At 35.2% G+C, this 22,212-nt stretch overlaps 1 protein-coding gene across 2 annotated transcripts in view; it reads right to left on the bottom strand.

The window, feature by feature from the left end:
• The window catches only part of LOC145666399 (von Willebrand factor A domain-containing protein 5A-like), a 186,453-nt gene that overhangs the window by 45,656 nt on the left and 118,585 nt on the right, over positions 1-22,212 (bottom strand). The window contains exon 13 of one of the 2 annotated variants that reach the window (XM_081733604.1): positions 11,287-11,760. The exons of the other annotated variant lie outside the window; for it this stretch is intronic. Coding sequence (XP_081589730.1) covers positions 11,287-11,760 — 474 coding nt within the window. The remainder of the gene's footprint in view (positions 1-11,286; positions 11,761-22,212) is intronic. 2 annotated transcript variants of the gene reach the window in all.

The following is a 22,212-nucleotide window of genomic DNA, read 5'->3' on the forward strand; positions in this document are numbered from 1 at the left end:
TACATTCTAACATGGTATTCAAGGTAATCTATATACATAAGGAATCAGTTCATGTGTTTGCATTCACATACCGTATCACCACAACAACATATACAGCTCTACAATACAATAAATAAGGCTACAATCCAATATTAATAGAATAGAAACACTTTAGGTGTTTGCATCCATCCTAGTATAGCCCCTAAAACTACGCAACCAACAACACATGCTTAAAACACTTACATGTAAACGAAAGATAATATGTCTACAATATGATACATATATTCCTGTCCGATATCAAACCAATATACATACATACATACATACATACATACATCTACCCACTTACAAACTAATCATATATACATGCAATTTGTCATTTGTTTAAGCTTCGTACACCATTAGACCCTTACAGTATCCAAAAGATGATATTCTATGATAAAATCCCATATCACCTACACATACATGTACCCCCGCTTACAAACTAATCATATATACATGCAATTTCTTATTCGTCTAAGCTTCGTACTCCATTAGATCCATACAGTATTCAAAAGATGATATTCTATGATAAAATCCCATATCACCTACACATAGATGTACCCCGATTACAAACTAATCACAAATACATGCAATTTGTCATTCGTCTAAGCTTCGTACACCATTAGACCTATACCATATCCAAAAGATGATATTCTATGATAAAATCCCATATCACCTACACATAGATGTACCCCCCCTTACAAACTATTCATATATACATGCAATTTCTTATTCGTCTAAGCTTCGTACTCCATTAGACCCATGCAGTATCCAAAAGATGATATTCTATGATAAAATCCCATATCACCTACACATAGATGTACCCCCCCTTACAAACTATTCATATATACATGCAATTTGTCATTCATCTAAGCTTCGTACCCCATTAGATCAATACAGTATCCAAAAGATGATATTCTATGCTAAAATCCCATATCAGCTACTGAAAATACAATATCATTACATAAAATATGTTTCTTAGAGTTGCGCGCATTTCCTTCCACATTATCTCATACATTTATGTACAATACGCAGTGCTGTATATTACATATATCCGCAAAATGCCTCTAAATATACGAAAAACAGTAAAATCCATTCTTTGTAATCCTTTTCTTTAGCATCTCATTAATATTCATTATCATCTCATTAATATTCATAAATAATTAATTCATTACTCTAGTTTTTAAAAGGATAAAATCATTTATGCGGAAATACCTACAGAAATCTTCCTTCAAAACTTCTTCCAAAAGCACAAAAGGGAAAGTTGTCTTGCGTACACATTCATTCACTCTTTTTCCTCTTTGAAACTCAGGTAGGAACGCTCACTCTTTTTTTCCCCCTCTACGTATGTGGCAAGGTCTTAACAAAATGCGTAAGAAGTCAAACGCCCGTTTAAAGTGATCCTTTGCTCACAAAACAAAAAACACACTTCACCCCTCCATCTTATGTGCGGTTTCCTCAATGTGGGGCAATACATTAACTTTTAAAAAGTGACACGTACCTACCTCATTCTTAAATTCTCTGTCGTTAGAATAATGATTCCTATTTCTTTCTTTTTTCACATATTTTTCAGTTTCCATGTAGTAGAAATCACAGTCCCCCCAATTAAGCAATGTCCAGAGCACAGTTCGCTCCCTCCACCTCCAAAAACCCTGGAACACACACATACAAGCAGGTGTCTATGTTACGTTCGTTATTCCGTCAAAGGGCTCCCTCCCTCCTACACCATTCTTACCTAACATATAGCTATGCTTTATCCAGAGTTTCCCATGTTTCTAAATACATGAAACTAACTTATTTGACGTGTCTTTCTCACCTCCTAGGGTTAAAGTATTGTGCAACATCCATATCTCACTTTCAACTCAAACTTTCTTCTTTCTTTTAATGACACAAGGTTCCAATTGTAACAGTGTTACAAAAAAAGCTTGTCAATTTCAAATTGTATCCTTTTCTTTCATGTTTCTCATGTTTCTAAAATTTATTTGACGTGTCTCTCTGCCTTCCAACAGTTAAAGTATTGTGCAACATCCATATCTCACATTAAATTGGCACTTTCTTACTTCCTTAATTGACACAATGATGGAATTACGAGACACCTACATAAGACCATCTGGTATACATTTAACTCGTTGCTATACATTGAACAAAGGAACCATGCTGCGAAAGTATGTGGACAAACTTCGATATCCCTACTCCATTTTCCCTCCTCCTGTGCCCTTTCCCCTGTGCTTACCTCACCTTACGACATACCATTCTTTCTTTAGAATTAGTTTCTTGAATACTAAGACCAACTGCGTTCAAGATTAACAAAAAAGACTTGTGTGTGCATGTTTTGAAGTTCCTTTAGGTATTTTCAGCATTTGAAGGAGGAATAACCAAGGAAGAAACAAGTTTCTTAAAGGCTTGGGGAAAAACAGTAAGTAATCAGCATAAATTGTATAAATTAATATAAAATTGTATTAAAATATATGATAAAACATTCAACAGGAAATTTGCATCCATTTTCGTGAGAAATTTGCACTGTTGACCAATTGTTATGAGAATGAAGGAAATTTGTACTAGTTTTGGTGAGAATTTTGCACTGTTGACCAATTGTTGTGAGAATGAATGAAATTTGTACCGGTTTTCGTGAGAAATTTGCACTTTTCTCCAATTCTCGTGAAAATAAAGGAAATTTGTATCAATTTTCGTAAGAAATAAGGCGAAATTATACCAATTCTCGTGAGAAATTTGCACTTTTCTCCAATGTTCGTGAGAAAAGGACACTATTCTACTCGCCACTGATAATAACAATGATTATAATTTATTTTTGATAAATCACATTGCCCAACATGTGCGAGGATGAGTTACACCTGTGGTAGTATTTCTATTGGAAAATTGTTGTCAGAACGTGTTATTCTATTTTTTATTTATCTTATCTGAATACGTAAAAAATAGCCCTTACAACTCTCAACGCTGCAAAACACACAATTTTGTCCCATCCGATAAATATAGATGCATACTAAATATTTACAATAAAAATTACCGCGATTAATTCTTTTTTCTGTTCCTTGCAATTGATAAGCAATTTGCAAATTTTTTGAATTATACTTCTGATCATTTAAACAGTTTTAGTAGAGGAAAAATTATCGATCTGGAACACTTTTTATAAGATTTTTAGTGATTTTTTTGGAACCAGATCTAATAACTTTTTGTAGTCTTTTATGGCCGCTTTTTCAATGTTAAAAAAGAGTATGAGGGTGTACTTGTTTTCTTTTATGACCCCTATTTTCAACCCTTATATAATATTGCAGAGCATATAATTACTTTTCGCAACCTTATGTAACATAGAAGAAAGGCTACTAACGTAATAGAGTGTACTCGTTCTCTTTTATGAGTACATTTTCAAACCCTTATTTTAACATAGCAGAAATTACATAAGACTACGAGCACGTAACAGAGCTAATAAAAGAGTATGACTGACATTTTTCAGCCCCTATATAACATAGCACATATTGCAAAAAGACTATGAGCACATTTTCCAACCCTATTTAACATAGCAAGAGTTACATAAGACTGAGTACATTCACCTACCCCTGTGTAACATAGCAGAACTAATAAAAGACTATGAACACATTTTCCAACCCCTATGTAACATAGCAGAAATTACATAAGACTACGAACACGTAGCAGAGCTAATAAGCTAATAATTTTTCCACCCCTATTTTAACAGCACTCCTATGTAATATAGCAAAGACTACTAACATAACAGAGAATAATGGGGGTGTACTCGTTCCCTTGTATGAGCACTTTTTTCAACCCCTGTTTTGACATAGCAGAAATTACTTAAGATAATGAACATATTTTCCAACCCCTATGTAACACAGCAGAGACTACACAAGAAAGGCTACAAGTATTTTTAACATATCAGAGCTGATAAGAGTATGGCCTATTTTTAACCACTATTAAACATAGCACAGATAACACAAGATTATGAACATATATTACACATCCCTATTTAATACAGCAGAAAATATGAACCAATATCAGGAGTGTATTCGTATCCTTTCACAAACCCCTAAACAACATAGCAGAAATTACACAAGCATTGATCAACTAGTACAAGTTCCAAAAGTACTGACCATCGAGGTCAAAGAACAAATATTTAAACCAGAATACAAATATTTAAACCAGAATAACTCGTAACGGAGCAACATATTGAGGTGGTGGTTCCACATTTAGTAATAGGTCACCAACGACTACATGTCTCAAAAGTACTGACCATCGAGATCAAAGGTCAAATATTTAAACCCTAATAACTAAAGGATCATTTTAACTAACTCAGATATTTATATCATTTTGTAATACTCAAATAAACGAAGAAATAAATTTGGATCGAGTATTGTTTTGTACCAAGCAGAAAAAGGAAAGAATTAACATTTCGTACTAAACAAATAAACAAAGGAATAAATTTGTACTTACTAGAAAAGGCGAAGCATCATTTTAAATAACTCAACATTTTATACCTTGTGCTACTCAAACAAACGACGCAATAAATTTGAGTGGCTTATTTACTTTTGTACCATTTTAACTAACTGAGAATTTTATAACTTTTGTACTAAACAAATAAAGGAAGGAATAAATTTGTACCAACCAGAAAAATTGAAGGGCAATTTTATATTACTAAAATAAACGAAGGAATAAATTTGAGTGACCTATTCAATTTTGTGCCGATCAGAAGAAGAGCAAAGAAGGGCCATTTTAACTAGCTGAGTATTTTATACCATTTTGTAATATTCAAACAAAGGAATAAATTTGTACTAACCAGAAAAAGCAAAAAAGTGTCATCTTAACTATCAGAATTTTATATTTTGTAATACTGAAATAAACAAAGGAATAAATTTGTGACCTATTCAGTTTTATAGCAAGCAGAAAAAAGAAAGAATAAATTTGGGTGGCCCATTTAGTTTTGTACCAACCACGAAATAAAGCGAAGAAGGTACATTTTAACTAGTTCAATATTTCTGTACCATTTATGCTATTCAAATAAACGAAGAAATATTTTTTTATTTTTGTACCAATCACAAGAAAAGCAAAGAAGGTCCACTTTAACTAGCTCACCACTTTATCCCATTTTGTACTACTCAAATAAACGAAGAAAAAATTTGTGTTCAAATTTTTGTGTACTAGATTTTGTACTATTTTGAATATTGTTGTCACCCAGAGAAAAGGCCACTTTAAAGAAACATTGCTAAATAAATTTTAATTGCCTCGTCCGTCACGTAAAAATGTACTATATAAGGAGCTTTTGCCTAATGAAATTACACTAAAATAATAATGTTAATACCCGTTTGGGTTCCACACTACTAAGGTGCCCTCTGGGTGACAACAATATACAAAATAGAACAAAATCTAGTACCACAAAAAAAGAACACTCAAATTTATTTCTTAGTTTATTTGACTAGTACAAAATGGTATAAAGTGGTGAGCTAGTTAAAATGGACTCTCTCTGCTTTTCTTCTGATTGGTACAAAAATAAAATTTATTTTTCGTTTATTTGAATAGTACAAAATGGTACAGAAATATTGAACTAGTTAAAATGGACCTTCTTCGCTTTTTTTCGTGGTTGGTACAAAACTAGATGGGCCACCCAAATTTATTCTTTCCTTTTTCTGCTTGCTACAAAACTAAATAGGTCAAACAAATTTATTGCTTCGTTTATTTGAGTATTACAAAATGATATAAAATTCTGAGTTAGTTAAAATGAAACTTCTTTGCTTTTTCTGGTTAGTACAAATGTATTCCTTTGTTTAAATAGTACAAAAGGTGTAGACATTCTGAGCTAGTTAAAATGGCATTTCTCATTGGTACAAAATTGAATAGGTCACTCAAATTTATTCCTTCGTTTATTTGAGTAGTACAAGATGGTATAAGATACTCAAACTAGTTAAAATGAACCTTTTTCGTTTTTTTCTCGTTGGTACAAAAAGTAGAACACCAAAATTTATTATTCCGTTTATTTGAGCAGTACAAGTTATACATAAATTCTGAGTCCTTTTCCGCTTTTTCTGGTTAGTACTAATTTATTCCTTTGTTTAAATATTACAAAATGGTATAAAATACTCAGCTAGTTAAAATGGCCCTTCTTTGCTTTTCTTCTGATTGGTACAATATTGAATAGGTCACTCAAATTTAATCCATAGTTTATTTTAATAATATAAAATAGTCCTTCAATTTTTCTGGTTGGTACAAATTTATTCCTTCCTTTATTTGCGTAGTACAAATGTTATAAAATTCTCAGTTAAAATGGCATTTCTCGTTGGTCTCAAATTTTTGTTTCGTTTGAAAAAAAATGAAATGAAATCTTTGAGTTTTACGTCCCACGGTTATGCCGGTTAGGCTAAAGGAGACGGTGATGATGAGTAATGAATGAAATGGTGGAATGAAGAAAGTGGGAGGAAACGGTAGAACCCCGAGGAAACCCACGCTCACGGTGTTTGTCCACCACAAAGTTCAGTTGGCGGGGGCTGGGATCGAACCCGGGACCCCAAGCACCAGAGGTGAACGCTCTACCACTGAGCCACTGCGGCCCCAATTTCGTTAGAGTAGGACAAAAAGGTATAACATGCTAAGCTATTTAAAATGGTCTTTCTTCGATTTTTCTGGTTGGTACAAATTTATTCCTTTGTCTATTTGTATAGCACAAAAATTGTTAGTTAAATGGTATTTCTTTGCTTTTTCTGTTTGGTACAAATTTATCCCTTTGTTTGTTTAAATATTACAAAAGGTATAAAATTCTACGCGTTAAAAACGGTTCTTTTTCTCGTTGGTACAAAAGGTATAAAATGCTGAGGTTGTTGAAATGGGCCTTATTTTTCTTGATTGGTACGAAAATAAAATAGACCACTCAAATTTATTCCTTCGATTATTTGAATAGCACAAAAACGAATAAAATGCTGAGTTAGTTAAAATGGTTCTTTTTCGCTCTTTCTAGTTAGTACAAATATATTCCTTTGTTTATTTGAATAGTACAAAATGGTATAAAATAATCAGCTAGTTAAAATGGACGTTCATTTTTTCTCATGTATATAAAACGTAGAACTAAATTTGTTTTTTCGTTTATTGAAGTGGTACAGTCCGCAGCAAAAAACCTGCAACACGAGCATGTAAGTTTATTGTGAAATGGTCTTTTGCTCCAAAATAAGTGTGTATGCCGAGGTTTCTCCTGGCGTGATTCGTGCCACTTAGACATTATGTTGATTCCCTGCGCTGTTAGGCGTAGTTTCATAATAAACTTACATGCTCATGTTGCAGGTTTTTTGCTACAGACTGTACAAAAGGTACGTAAATTTTGAGTCCTTTTTCGCTTTTTCTGGTTAGTACAAATTTATCCGTTTGTTTATTTAAATAGTACAAAATGGTTTAAAATACTCAGCTAGTTAAAATGGCATTTCTCGTTGGTACAAAATTGAATAGGTCACTCAAATTTATCCCTTTGTTTGTTTAAATAGTACACGGTCTAGAAATTCTGAGCTAGTTAAAAATGGCATTTCTTCTTCGTACAAAATTGAATAGACCACTTAAATATATTCCTTCGTTTATTTAAATAGTACAAGAAGATATAAAATTCTTAGCTAGGTAAAATGGGCCTTCCCCGCCTTTTTAGATTAGACAAAAAGGTACATAAATTCTGAGCTAGTTAAAATGACATATCTGCTTTCTTTCTCGTTAGTACAAAAACTAAATACTCAATTCAAATTTTTTTTCGTTTATTTGAATAGTTCAAAAAGGTACAGAAATTGTGAGCTAGTGAAAATGGCATTTCTTTGATTTTTTTCTCGTTACTACAAAAGTAAATAAGCCACTCAAATTTATTCCTTCTGCACTTTTTTTGCTTGGTACAAAACTGAATAGGTTACACAAATTTATCCGTTGTTTCGTTTGCGAGTTATTCAGGTTTAAATATTTGACCTTTGACTTCGATGGTAAGTACTTTTGGAACGTGTAGTAGTTGATGAATGCTTGTGTAATTTCTGCTATGTTACTTAGGGGTTGATAAAAGGAAACTAATACACTTTTGATATTGGTTCATATTCTCTGCTGTATTAAATAGGGGTGTGTAATATATATTCATAATCTTATGCTATCTGTGCTATGTTAAATAGTGGTTAAAAATAGGCCATACTCTTATCAGCTGATATGTCAAAAATGCTTGTAGCCTTTCTTGTGTAATCTCTGCTGTGTTACATAGGGGTTGGAAAACATGTTCATTGTCTTAAGTAATTTCTGCTATGTTAAAATAGGGGTTGAAAAAGTGCTCATACAAGGGAAAGAGTACACCCCCATTATTCTCCGTTATGTTAGTAGTCTTTTTGCTATATTACGTAGGAGTGCTGTTAAAATATGCGATCATAGTCTGTGTTCATTGTCTTACGTAATTTTGCTGTCAAACTAGGGGTGGAAAAATAAGGCACTCTTATTAGCTCTGCTACATGTTTGTAGTCTTATGTAATTTCTGCTATGTTACAGGGGTTGGAAAATGTGTTTCTATCTTTTATTAGTTCTATGTTACATAGGGGTTGAAGAATGTACTCATAGTCTTATGTAACACTTGCTATGTTAAACAGGATTGGAAAATTTGCTCATAGTCTTATGTAATATGTGCTATGACATATAGGGGTTGAAAAATAAGTCAGTCATACTCTTTTATTAACTCTGTTACGTGCTCGTAGTCTTATGTACTTTCTACTGTTACATATTTGTGTTCGTAGTCTTATGTAATTTCTGCTACGTTAAAATAGGCGTTGGAAAATGTGCTCATAAAAGCGAACGATACACCTCTATTGTTAGTAGCCTTTCTGCTATGTTATATAGGGGTTGCGAAAAGTTATTATGTGCTCTGCAATGTTATATAAAGGTTGAAAATAAGAGGTCATAAGGAAAACAATTACACCCTCACACTCTTTTTTAACATTAAAAAAGCTGCCATAAAAGACTACAGAAAGTTACTAGATGTGATTCCCAAAAAATCACTAAAATTTGATAAAAAAAGTGTCCCAGATAGATCTTTACCCCTCTACTAATTATTATACAATTTCAATGGTATTCAGTTTTGGAGATGATCTCTTGGTAAATATACATTTTTTTAAAAAAAATCTGAAACTAGCCGTGTAGTAAGAACCACGATTGAAGAAAGCAATTATAATCACATTATGATTATAATTTCAATCTAAATTTTGAGGTATATTTTCGGATGTCTTTTGTGCGGGGGGGTTATTGTTTATTATGTGGGTTTTACCAAAAGGACCAAAAACGGGTACTTTCAAGTTGGGGAAAATGCCAACGACCCTGTTATAAACTGGTTTATTAATAAAAATTCAAAGTTTGCAGTTTTAAAATTCATGACTCACATAAAAATTCTACAGTTATCTTGTTATTATAATTTCTAAAGGTATAAGGTGAAATAATCAAGAAAATTAAGTTCTTTGCGTTCGCAACCATTAATGAAACATTTCACAGGTTATTTTGTAGATATTTCTACAATACTATCAAAATTATTGAATTAAGTCTACAAATTAATGTATTCTTTACAATCCTAGTATCGTAAGTAATTAGAATAAAGTAGTAACATTTAAACCTTAAACTCCAGAGGAGGTAGTTGAAATGACTGAGTGAGCTAAGTTCAAAAACAGGAACATAAATATAGGATTGTAACAGTGGCGTAGCTAGAAACTCATCAGGGAACTGGACTAATAACTCATGTCGAAGAATCATTATACGCATATTATGTATTACACTAAGCATTATGTGGCATTACATAGCATTACATATTCTGGCCTGAGAAGGTGAGAAATACAGCGTTGGAAGGCGATGCATTGATCGCGCGCCATTGGCTAAGATCTGTGCCTTATGGTCGGCCCCAGTCACACTCTTTTCAGTTTTTCGTGGCTATATGGTGTTGAAATACTGATGAATTAACTAACATATAGAAGAAAGTTCTAAACTAAAATCTTATTGCACTACAGTTCAAGGGTATGGCCTGACAAATAACGTTTTTTCAGTTGGGTAATGTGTGATTGAAGCACTGATTCCGATGCGCTTGTATGTCTGATTTTCTAGATCTGAGTCTGATATCTCTTAGATCAAGTAGCTTTCCAGTAGTGGGAAAGAGTTCAAGAAGATGAATACAGTATATAATTAATTTGATTCGATTTTATGTAAGGCAGCTGAGAAATTATTAAAAAAAACATGACTGACAATACTAGTTTCTTTGAGATAATTTATAAACAAATGAGTTTCGTTTCGCAGTGTATAACTACGGTAGACTTCCAAAGTATGGGAATTCAATGCCGGTACTCACACTTTAAATAATACATCTGTAACTACTGGTTGCAATAGAGGAATAAAATCAAAGATAGACCTGTTCCTCGGACACTGAATTCAAATCAAAAAGCCATTACACTTTATACTTTACTGTTTTTGTTCTCAGGAAATATTAATATTGAAACAGCTAGTGCTAATCAATGTATCACTTCCAGTTACAATAGAGGAATTAAATCAGAGGTGAAACGTACTTTTTGGAAGTGAATACACATCAATAAACAAGTGCTTATCTCTATTTCCGTTTTATCCATTATGCGATAGCAGATTTTTCACTACTTCCGGTTTGAACAAATAGATAAAAAATCCGAGACAAAACTCATTCTTGTGAGATTGAATCTCTGTCGAAAAACCGCTTTTCGACATATTTGCTCTACAGAAATAGATGCTGAAACCGGAGCTACTAGTATATTTCACAACCACTTTTGGTTTCCGTAGTGTTGCAGGTAATGATGTGTTCTCTTAAGACGCTGAATTAATTGTAAAAAAAAAAAAAAAAAAATCGTTTGTCTTTATTACTTTTGTTCTATAGCGATCAACGTTGAAGCCGGAAACTGTTAATTTTTACCGCTTCCGGTTTTAATATAGGGTTAATGGAGGAGATGGAATATATTCTTAGGACACTGAATCGATTGCAGCAAATCGCTTCTAGATATTTCTCACTGTTTCTTGCCTGATACCTATCAACGGACGGACAAAGCCGTTCTATAAGACTTTTAAAACTTATACATAGTCACTGGGTGTCTCAAATAGAACACACTGCATGCAAACAGAATACATCAGACATCATTATACTAAGGTAGTGCTTTAGTCGGGTCAACCCCCTGGCTACGCCACTGGTTTGTAATAATATCAATCTTTGTGTGTGCTCCTTCAGCAGGATTTCAAAATAAACTTTCTTCTTACCTTTTGTTAGGGCAGCTTCGGAGCAGCGAAGCAGCTGCGAAAGAGCCTTATCTTTAAGAAATGCACCGTTGTACTTCTGTAATTCTGTAACTTGAATAAGTGAATCCATATCCTCTGTAGAGTCTGTCACACCAGAATCGGATGAAAGACTGCACCTTACAATGCTTGCGTCAGCGGCTCTTGACCTGCGGGTAAAGGAGGAAGGTACGAAGAAAGATTTCATCCGTGAACCAAACGAGGTATTGCTGCTATATTGAACAGCAGATTTCTTTTTCATCTTAGAGGTCATACCAAATGAACACGATTCGTATTGGAAACTATTTGCGTGAAGCGACATTGCTCTCCATTGATGTCCACCCCAGCCGAATGCTAATTGATTGGGGATTTCTCGAATCTCTATTTCAAATTTCTCCCCTAACAGAGAGTTTGTTTCTTTGTCTACAGCCACAAATGCTGTGTATGATGATGATATTCCTGAAATATCAGAGAGAGAAATAAGTAAATAAAGTGTCATGGAAAAAACTTTATGCAACAGCAAGTGAAAAATAATAGCAAAAAAACAATTCTCTTAACTTAAAATTTGATATTTTGTTGTTATTAATGTGAACTCATTGTACAGTCACCGACATAAATAAGTAGAGGTCTTTATTTCTTATGGCTCCAACCTCTACTTATGAGCTGAGTGAGTAACGTCCCGTTCAGCAGCGAGGCTATAAGAGACGTGGATATACAGATTAACGTGGAATCCAAACTACATGAGCTCCCGCCGGGAATGGAACCCGGGTTTCCCACGTCAAAGGTGAGTATGCTAACCACTTAATCATGAATGAGCTTTCAACTTATTTATGTTCGTGGCTGTACATTTACTACTAGCTTATGACCTCAAAGAATACTCATCTTGTTTGAGTTTCTGGATATGCTGTTAATTTTTGTACGCAACCTGGAAAATCAACTTAATAAAGTACGTAGTATTCTTCCAAAATATATTAATTGCAATGGAGACAAAATATACAGTCAAGCCATGCACCACAACTCATTAATTGTACAACCCGTCAGGATTGGGATTCAAGAAGAAGAAAAAAAAGCAACAGATTCAAAAACTTGGAATACGAATATTAAATTCTTCAGATGTGAAGAAAGAGAAAAACTCGAGCACATCATACCATCGAAAGACAAATCACGAAATTTCTGATAATTCCAAGCAATGATGTATGACAATCTGGTAAACGTCGCGAACACTGCTGATTCCGTTTCAAACAGGGTCATCACGTATTAGCTACCTAAATAAACGAAAATAATACGTGTATGATAAGAGATGAAGAGTAAACCTTAACAAGACTGTGTAATCGGTAATACTAACAAAATTTCAAACCAGAAACACGAATAAGAACCCTTCACTAGTATGAAATATGAAATAACTTTCGCATTTAGTTTAAGAGCAACAACTCTTATGACAGACAATTTCATTCCAGCAGCCCAGTAATTGGACTGGGGGGGGGGCGGTGAGGGATCTGTATGAGTTTTCTAAAACATCCGACCAACCTAAGTATTAGGATCTTCAACGTCTTTAGATTACCGTATGTCAAGACACACTAAGATTGCTACATTCACATTAAACGTTATTCTATTTGACAAATGACTCTCATTTAGGAACTGTTTCTAATCATTAATTACTAGAGGTGAAACGAAGTTCATAAATTACTTTACACGGGAAAGACAAAGGTTTGAGTTTATATTGTTTATTATTATTATTATTATTATTATTTCCATAGGAGGGTGGCGAAGGAATGGAAACGGTGAGATGAGATGCGATACTTAGATCCGAGTATGAAAAAGCATTCCAAGATCTAAAACACGGACAAGCTCCAGACGTAAATGAGATATCAGCATAAATCATACAAAATGCGCGACAGAAAGTTCAGGGTAAATTGCACACATTAATTAACATTTATAAAGAAGGGCAGGTTCCTCCAGACTTCCAGAAGAGTAAGATAGTGGCAATACCAAAAACAGTAGGTGATGAGAAATTCAAGAATTACAAAACGATAAGCTTTCTTACGCAAGCTTCAAAAATCTTGACGAAAGTAATCTATAAAAAGATTGGATTTGAGGATGGAAGCAGTAATATCAAGAGGACCAGTCTGATTCTGTAAAGAAAACAATATTTACATTAACGTGGGAAAGCAATATTTACATTAAGAGGATTGCTAGAAGAACGAATTCTAGTGGAAATAGTAACTTACGTAGCATTTACGCACTTGAGAAAAGCGTTTGTTAGTAGCGAAGAATAATACATAGCCTATACAAAGAGCAGAAAGCAACAATGAGGTAGAAGAGAAGATTAGCAGCGATTCAAAAATGAGTATGACAAGAATTTTATTGTCGCCAATTTTGTTTAATCTGTAAATGAATGTAAAAGAAAAAAGAAGTGCTCTCCCATCGGGAACCGAACCAGAGATCACGAGCGCCAAAGGTACATGCACTTGCCAGTAGACCAGCGGGGAGGGTTTATGCGTCTAATAATTCTATGATTTTGGAAGAGGAAAATCTTATGAAGGGCGAAAGTTTTTTTTTTTTTTCTGCCACACCAACTGCGTTCTAGTTGTAAAAGATTGCACGAGCACTTATTTTGATATGCTGAATACAATGAATGAAGAATAAAGTTAGTTTCTGCAACATCCGAAAGTTTGCTTGTTAGTACAAGTTTCATACACTGTAAGAAGTACAAAACCAAGAAAGATACCAGGAGTTGGAGTTACATTAGACGAGTAGAAAGTAGCTGAGTTCTCATAAAATGAAGCAGTGCCATAATCACATTGCTGCATAATAAAGAACACAAATTGTAACTACGAATTTCTAAGTCTATAAATTGTCTTGCTGAAATATTTACAAAGTGTTTACAAAAGCATTTACGCTCCTATTAGGTCACGTTAACTTCATCCAACCAAGAGAATGGACTACATTCAGAGGCAACTTCAACACAGTAGATCATATTGAAATGGTGAGGGAATGATAGAAAGGTCAAATGAATATGAATGATCTGTATGTGCTGTGATCATTCACTGAAAAGTTTTTCGAGTTTACTCTGCCGATATTCACATTTTTAAATAAAAATAAAATGATTAAACAAATAACGTCCCATGCTAATGCCCTTTAGGGTAAAGCGAAGACTGATTAATGTAAGGGAATGGTTGTGAAATTAGCTTGCTGTGTTCTCCCACCGCGAATCGAACTCGGGACCACTCTTAAATCAAGTTTTGTCGAAGCAGCTTACCTAAAAGTTATAAATAATACCTAGAAACAAGCTAGGCCACATATCCAACTGTTTTAGCTATACAAAGAATAACATGTTAAGATTAACTATGTCTTTCAGGTTTTTTTTTTATTATTTTTTTTTTTTTTATTTTCACTGAAGAAATGAACTTCACTGTAAAACTTGGTTTGATAAACACGAAGAATAAGGAGACCAATATACACGAGACCTCTGATCTACCTCCATTTCGCTCATAGCATTACCTCCATTTCGCTCATAGCATTATTTTTTTCGCAATCACGACTGATTTGCTACATGTGATAGAATTATAAATTAGATTTCTGGGCTTTTGGTATCTATGGCCGTGTTAGCCCATCACATATGAGAGATGATGTCCCTCGCTGATCACACTGCCCGGGAAATTCGGGAGGAAGAAAGGAATGAGGAAAGAAAGAAGCGACCTGAAACCATGAAGCCGGGTATCATTTGCCTGGTGTAAATGTAGAAAACCCAGGAAAAACCTTACTCAAGATAGTCGACGTGAAAAAGCTGTTACATCTTTCCGTCCGAGTGTTTCCATTGGGAATCAAACTCAGGACCGCTCGCACCAAAGGCGAGAGCGTTAGTGACTATGCTACGCGAGACCACTAGATGTGATAGAGAAATAATTTAAGATCAAGGTAGTCTGGTTAAAAGTTAATAAGTGATGTTCAACAGAACAACTTCGCAAGCAAGTCAAGGACTGAAGATACTGGAATTAACACAAGTAAATACTTAAGTGTATCTGAGGCAGAAGATATTCATGGACAATATCAAAGTAGAAGTGTGCAGCGGACAGGATAGACCACAAGAAGAGATTATCAAAGTTAAAGTAACTCGACTACATATCACGAGACAAGAAAAAAAAAAAATTGAAAATCTCTGCACAAAGTGATGTAACGATATCACGAAGCACTGCAAAGTAATCTGGAAATGAACTGACCAAGATCAGAAGGTGTGAAAAAGTTGGAGAGATCTACATCAGAAATTGATTGACAATGGTCGTTTCATTTTATATATCTATTTAGTACATACACTTTATTGTTTTGATGTAAAATTTACAGTGGTCCTTCAGGATCCCAAGTGGTTCTGAGAAGCAATAGTCTATACCCCTACACAGTCTGTTCTTTCCAATGCAACAAGACAATCAGAAACGTCGAGCTATCCATACGAGATGCCTGCGCCTAAATATGAGGTCTGCTCTTGTCCAAAAGTAACCGCAATTTCTCAGCATAAATTTGATTACAATGTGTTTCTAAGGTTCCAAATAGTGTTTCCAGGAAATTTAAAACTGTGGAAACCTTAAAAATAAATAAAATTTTAAAAAATGCCCATAATTACGATGGAATTTACCGTCTAAAGGCGAGGTAGATAAAAGACCCGCGGTTTTTCGGTTTAAATTTGACCATAATATATTCCTGAGGTCCCAAATATTATTTTCAGAAAAGAGGCCAGAAAGTCTAAAAAAAAAAGTTGTCCATAACTACGATGAAATTTGCCGTCGCGGTAGATACAAAGGCCCACGATTTGTCGCTTGAAATTTGATCACTGTTTTCCTGAGGTTCCAAGTATTGCTTTCAGGAAATTTCAGACCGCTGAAAACTCGAAGTTTGCCCCAAAATACTACGGAATTTATCGTCTATGGTTGGGATAGGTCATTCGATTATAATTTGATCACAGTGTGTTGTTGAAGTCTGTGTGTTTCCGCAAAAAATCGGACCGCGACAACTAAAAATAATCATAAAATTTGGTTATAATCTATTTTAGGTATATTTTGTTTTAAATCGGGTGAGGGATAATGAAGGTAACCTGCGTTCCTTTTTATGGAATTTGATTTTATTATGTACAGAGTTTGTCCAGAAAATAGTAGCATTGATTTTTATTTATTATTTTTTTTAATCACAATTTTGACACATCGACTTAATAGTTCTCAAAATATCAAACTTCTGCATCAACACAGTGTTCCCAGCGATTCTGCCAATCACTGAAGGCTCCCTGGAATGCAGAAACTGGAATGCTCTTCAGCTACCTCGTTACGGCCTCTTGAATGGCCTGGACCAAGCCGTGGTATCGTCCTTTCATGACACTTTTCAATCGAGGGAAGAGGAAAAAGTCTGCTGGAGCGACATCTGGGCTGTAGGGTGGCTGGTAAGCTATGTGATCCCATATTTGGTCAGAAAGTCCATGACAGCAAAGGCGGCGCATTGTCGTGATGAAGCTTCCACGATCCAGCGATTGCTGGATGGACGCTAGAGATTCGTTTTCTGAGTCTTTCAAGTAGAATGCAGCATTCACAGACTGAGCGGGCGGTACAAACTCTCTGTGAACCACTCCTTTGTGCAGATGACAAGGCACCTTGAAGGGGGGTTCACCTTAAACTCGATCTACACTCCGTGAAGGTTTGGAGATGACTGGTGCTCTGATAGTTAAGACCCCAACTACTCAACCAGCGCAGTAAGATCCCTTCTTCACCACGTTTTGGCGGGAAAAAAAGTCAGTCATACTACTTCCCAGGCAAACCCTATATGTGATGTCTTAAGCAGTTTCACAAAATTTTTGGCAGCGGAAACGAAAAATTTGCTTAGAATTATTGACTCTTGATAATATAACACGTAGGTATGCTCGCAGAAATTTTTACGGGGGGGGGGGGCAAAAGACCAACTCACAAGCACAATCGCGAATACACATGCAGTGATGCACAATACATCATATGCTTGTAAATCAATAATTATGTTCGCACATATTCTACAACACATATTCCACATTTTCTAGACTACAGTATGCGAAAACAAATTAGTGTTTCGACGTATATCTACAAACTGAACACTCCTCGAAATTCCAAAGGGGAGACTTGCGCCCCGCTGCGGACAGATATGATGATACATTCGAAGTCTGCGTGGATATAAAATATCGTATCCACATTCATATCATATCCGCTGTTTTCAATGAAGTTTTGAGTGTCGATGATTTGGTTGTCGATTGCTTGGCTGTCAATGTTATGAATCGTCGCTGATATGTCCTGTTGATGTTTAGTATTTGAAGTTACGTTGTCGATGAATTCACATGCAACCTTGTACAATCAGCGACGAAAGTTCTTTCCGTTTGGTAAAATTTATTTTGGGAATAACTGTGGTATGGCTGGAACGTACAGAAAATTAGTCTTTTTAATTTACTGCAAACTGTACTCAAAGTGTCCTTCCATTCTGAAGGTGCTTACGAAACTAATTTCATCAAAAGGAAAGAACTTTTGTCGCCGACTGTGCAATCACCATGCCATAACTGTGACAAAAGCCACTTCAGTCTAACAGACTGACTACAGAGGATTATTTCTATACATTATACATCAGAAACGCAGCTGGAAGACGACCCGGAAAATTTTTCAGCAGGACGTCGTACTCCCACATTAGCACCGGGGTGTCAGGAAGTCAACAGAAAGTTATCAAATCACTGATAGTACGAGCTTGCCGTGAGGATCAGGTTCTGCTTCTTGCCCCCCACCCCTCCTCCTTCGGTCGTCAGATATAACCCCGTGCGATTTCTTTTGTGGGGGAGTCTTTAAAACTATGTGTATGAGCCACCTCTACCTAACAATTTACCTGAATTTCGAGTACGCATTCAAGCACTTATATCTATACACTTCAGATGTTGGAAAAGGTGTGCTAACAATTAGACTATCGGATTGATGTGTGACAAATTGCAAAATGACTTACACGTTGCAAAATCTTTGACGTTGAACATAACACGATTATATTATTATATATATATATATATATATATATATATATATATATATATATATATATATATATATATATATATAAACTTTCTTTCATTTAACGTGCGTTGCACGTTATTGTGAATAAATAAGTTACTAAACTTTGAAGCCGGGAAGATACTTTACAACAGGTCTGTGTGTTGCGTCATGTATACGCTACAGAAGAATTTATCACATTATCAACATATTGCTATTGTCATTTTTACTAGTTTGCTCCTTTTAGCATCAATTTATATGTATTTTTACTACAATGGACGTTCAATTTATAACCGGAAATTATTTTTTCCAGGTGTCGCTGTGCGCAGCTTGGCGTCCGTGTCCCATTCTGTGATAGGGTAGTCCTGAAACTTTTCTGCGACAACAAGCAGTTAAGGAGTTAATATCTCAGACAGCGAAGACGGATAATAGCAACAAGCCTGGCAGTGTGGAGCCGGTCCCAGAGGGGCAGCACTGCATCATCAAGTTCTTTCTGAAGAAAGGTGTGAAACTTGCTGAAATCTTCAGAGCGCAATATGGGGGAGAAACTTCCAGTTGCTGGTGTACGAAAAGTGTTCAAAATTCAAGGCAAGAAGAGAATCCGTACTCCACGCCGGTCTAACGCAGTAAGCGAAACTAATATTTGTCAGGTGGAGCAGCTCATTCTGAGTAATCGACGCATCATTGTGAGAGATTTCAGTGCGAAAATAAACATCAGCATGGGAAGTGTGGAAATGATCATCCACGAACACCTGCTATATTGGAAAATCACAGCCAGATGGGTCCCCAAAATGTTAATGTTAGACTAGAAGCAGTGTAGGGAAGATGTCTCAGCATCTGCAGCGATTTCAGAGAGAAAATGAGAGTTTACTTGTAAAGATAATCACCTGCAATGAGAGCTGACTATATCATTACACTTCGCAGTCAAAGTGCTCCAGCATGGAATGAAGGCATCCAGACTCGGCGCCGCCGAAAAAAAAAAATCAACGCACAAGCGTCCGTGGTAATGTGATGCTAACGGTATTCTGGAACAAAGATGGAGTGATATGCACTGATTTCCTAGCAGGCGGGGCCACAATCAATGCAGCGTACTGCAGCAACCTCATCCGACCAAAGCAAAGAGGCTTTGACAAGAGAACGTATACGGAGAATGAAAGATGGAGTCGTCATTCTTCATGACAACGTGCGTCTTCATACGGCCACGACAACGTCACAACTATCACCGAACTTAGTTAAGAGATCCTAGACCATCCCCGTATAACCCCGATATGTCACCCTGCGACTTCCATTATTTTGGTCCACTCACGGAGCACTTGCGAGGACAAAAATTCCACACCGAAAACAAAGTCAAAACGTGTGTGTGCTAAAGTGGCTGAAAGATCGTCTCAAAGAATTCTATGCCGCAGTAATACGGGCACTTCTACACTGATGGGACAAGTGTGTGAATGTACATGGGAAGTAATTGATTCGGATGTTGTCTTCTCTATGTAACAGAAAAAGTTATAATTTGAATATCTCTCGTATTAAAAACGGGACATTTTATTAATTTTTGTTATTTTTGCATATATTAATATTAATGATTTATCTATAAGATTGTTTATCACTTTGACATCTAGATATCACATTAAAATTGTAGAGCAAAATATAGTTATCACTAAAGTATTTGCTGAAAATCATATGCAGGTTGGCTTCACGTTCCAAAATGTAATCTTGACGCTAAATTGAAAGATTTCATTTCTTGATTTAATTTTATTAGATTTTGCGTTCCTTTCAGCGGCAAGCTATATGAGATTTAGATCTACTGGTTAATGTGGGATCCGACCGAGCGTCCTACAAAGAAGGCCCATACGTTAACCACTTAGCCATGAGGGAGTTCATTTTCATTTCTTAATTTGATCTCAAAAATAACACTCTGAGCTACTGAAACTTCACTATCTGCGCCAAACTTTAAGGCAGAGAAAAGATAGTGGTACAGTTGAAAGGCTGTGATCAATCACTTTTACTTCGTGTCTGATTTTGGTCTAGTTCATAGTAACTTTCTATGAAATGATAGTAATATACGAAGAAACCTGTAATGTCAGAAATAGGCCCCGTATTTAAAAATGGCAGCACGAAGTAAGAACCTTACCAACATTTCTTATAGTATCCATTATTTTTAACTTGACACAAGAACAGAGTTTCTAGTTCCATTATGTGACGAGATATTCTAGTTTCAGAAAAACATGGCATTTACGCGTGGACGCCATTTTGAATTTAAAATTATTATTTCATGTCCAGTTTGCTGGGTGACTTCATTTTTTTCTATTGCGTAGACATGCCTTACTTGGATCTGAAGAAAAATCCAGTCCACCATTATTGATCTTAGGACCACACTTAGTGATTCTGTTATACTGTTTTATAACAATTTTTTTTTTTATTTAAAAAGGTTGTGGAAGAAAGCCGAATCCCATGTTATTTGCTCTGTCTTCTACCTAAACAAGATAATTTTGCATGGTAGAAGCGTCAGACCCAATTTGGACTGATTGACCTGGACAATCCCCTACTAAACATTTTTTATTAACTGGAAAGTGGACTTAGAAATACCAGGTACATGTAATAGAATGTACTTTCTCTTAAATAATTTACTGTCAAAACTCTCTGCTACAGACTAGATCAGACAAAAGCACTTATGTAGACAATACAATAAATATGGCTGAACAAGGTTTTAGACTCATTCAACATACCATATTTCACTAAATATTCCAGACATTACCAAAGATCATGAACGTTTCTTTAAGTTGTTTGATGACTTGGCATTACTTCAGTCGTGGACAGCAGAAAAAAAAAAAAAAAAAGAATTACTTATGCATTTACAGGACGTTGCTTTAGATTTAGTTCTCCAATTAAAAACTCAAAATGAATTTGATTATCTGACATAAGAAGAATTAAAAAGCAAATTGATAAATCTTAGTCGTTGTAATAAGTTACCCACTTATAGGGCACAATTCAAAATTATCGAATACAACAAGGCGAGAATGAACATGCTTATTTCTTACGAAAATTAAGAAGGTAATGCCGCAAGCTATCGAGGAACAGAAAACTCATGTATTTTTTGAATTAAAGAATTTTATGCAGAAACTTACATAAGAGACCTTTCCAAACCGTGCAATCTCTATAGTGATCTTCACTCATTGGAGACCGCTTAATAAAAACTTTAAACACGAAAGGGTGTCAATGTGTGCCACATGTTTTATGAAAGAGCATGGAGCTAGTCGCTGTTTTCAAAATAATAAACAGGGAACTAGTATAACCAGACTCGAGAACAAACCAACCATTCTGCAGGCCACTACACAGAAAATGGATCAACCATCTAACAAACGAAACATGGAATGCCAATCCATTCATACATCATTAAATTATGAAAGAAATACAATCGAAATTCATAATTCACTCCTCAGTGGCATCACATTAAATAACCAACTGAAATGCATAAATTTAAATACATAAGAAAGTATATTACTTATTAATGTCCGGGTGGACACATATTTTACAAGCAATAATAGATTCGGGCTCTTCATTGTCTTTGTGGCCAACCATAAATACCAAATGGATACCATTCTCCACTAATATTACAGGCATTGCTAATACAATTGTTAAGCTCACGTATATATTCTTAATTAAATTTAAGATTGGAAATACTACCTTTTCTCATTATTTCAGAATCTAGGAACATGGTGACTTCCAGTTGTTATTCGGAGAAGACTTGCTTAAGCGCCTTCAGGCCAAAATTGACTTAAAGTAACATTATCCATATATCGGAAATTTGTATGGATTAGAAACGATGACTGTCAAAATTATAAAAAATAGCTTCACTATTAGTTTCAAATCAGTCATCGTGCCCTAT

This window comes from Thermobia domestica, chromosome 12 (assembly GCF_964235325.1).
Source record: "Thermobia domestica chromosome 12, izTheDome1.hap1.1, whole genome shotgun sequence".
NCBI lineage: Eukaryota > Metazoa > Arthropoda > Insecta > Zygentoma > Lepismatidae > Thermobia > Thermobia domestica.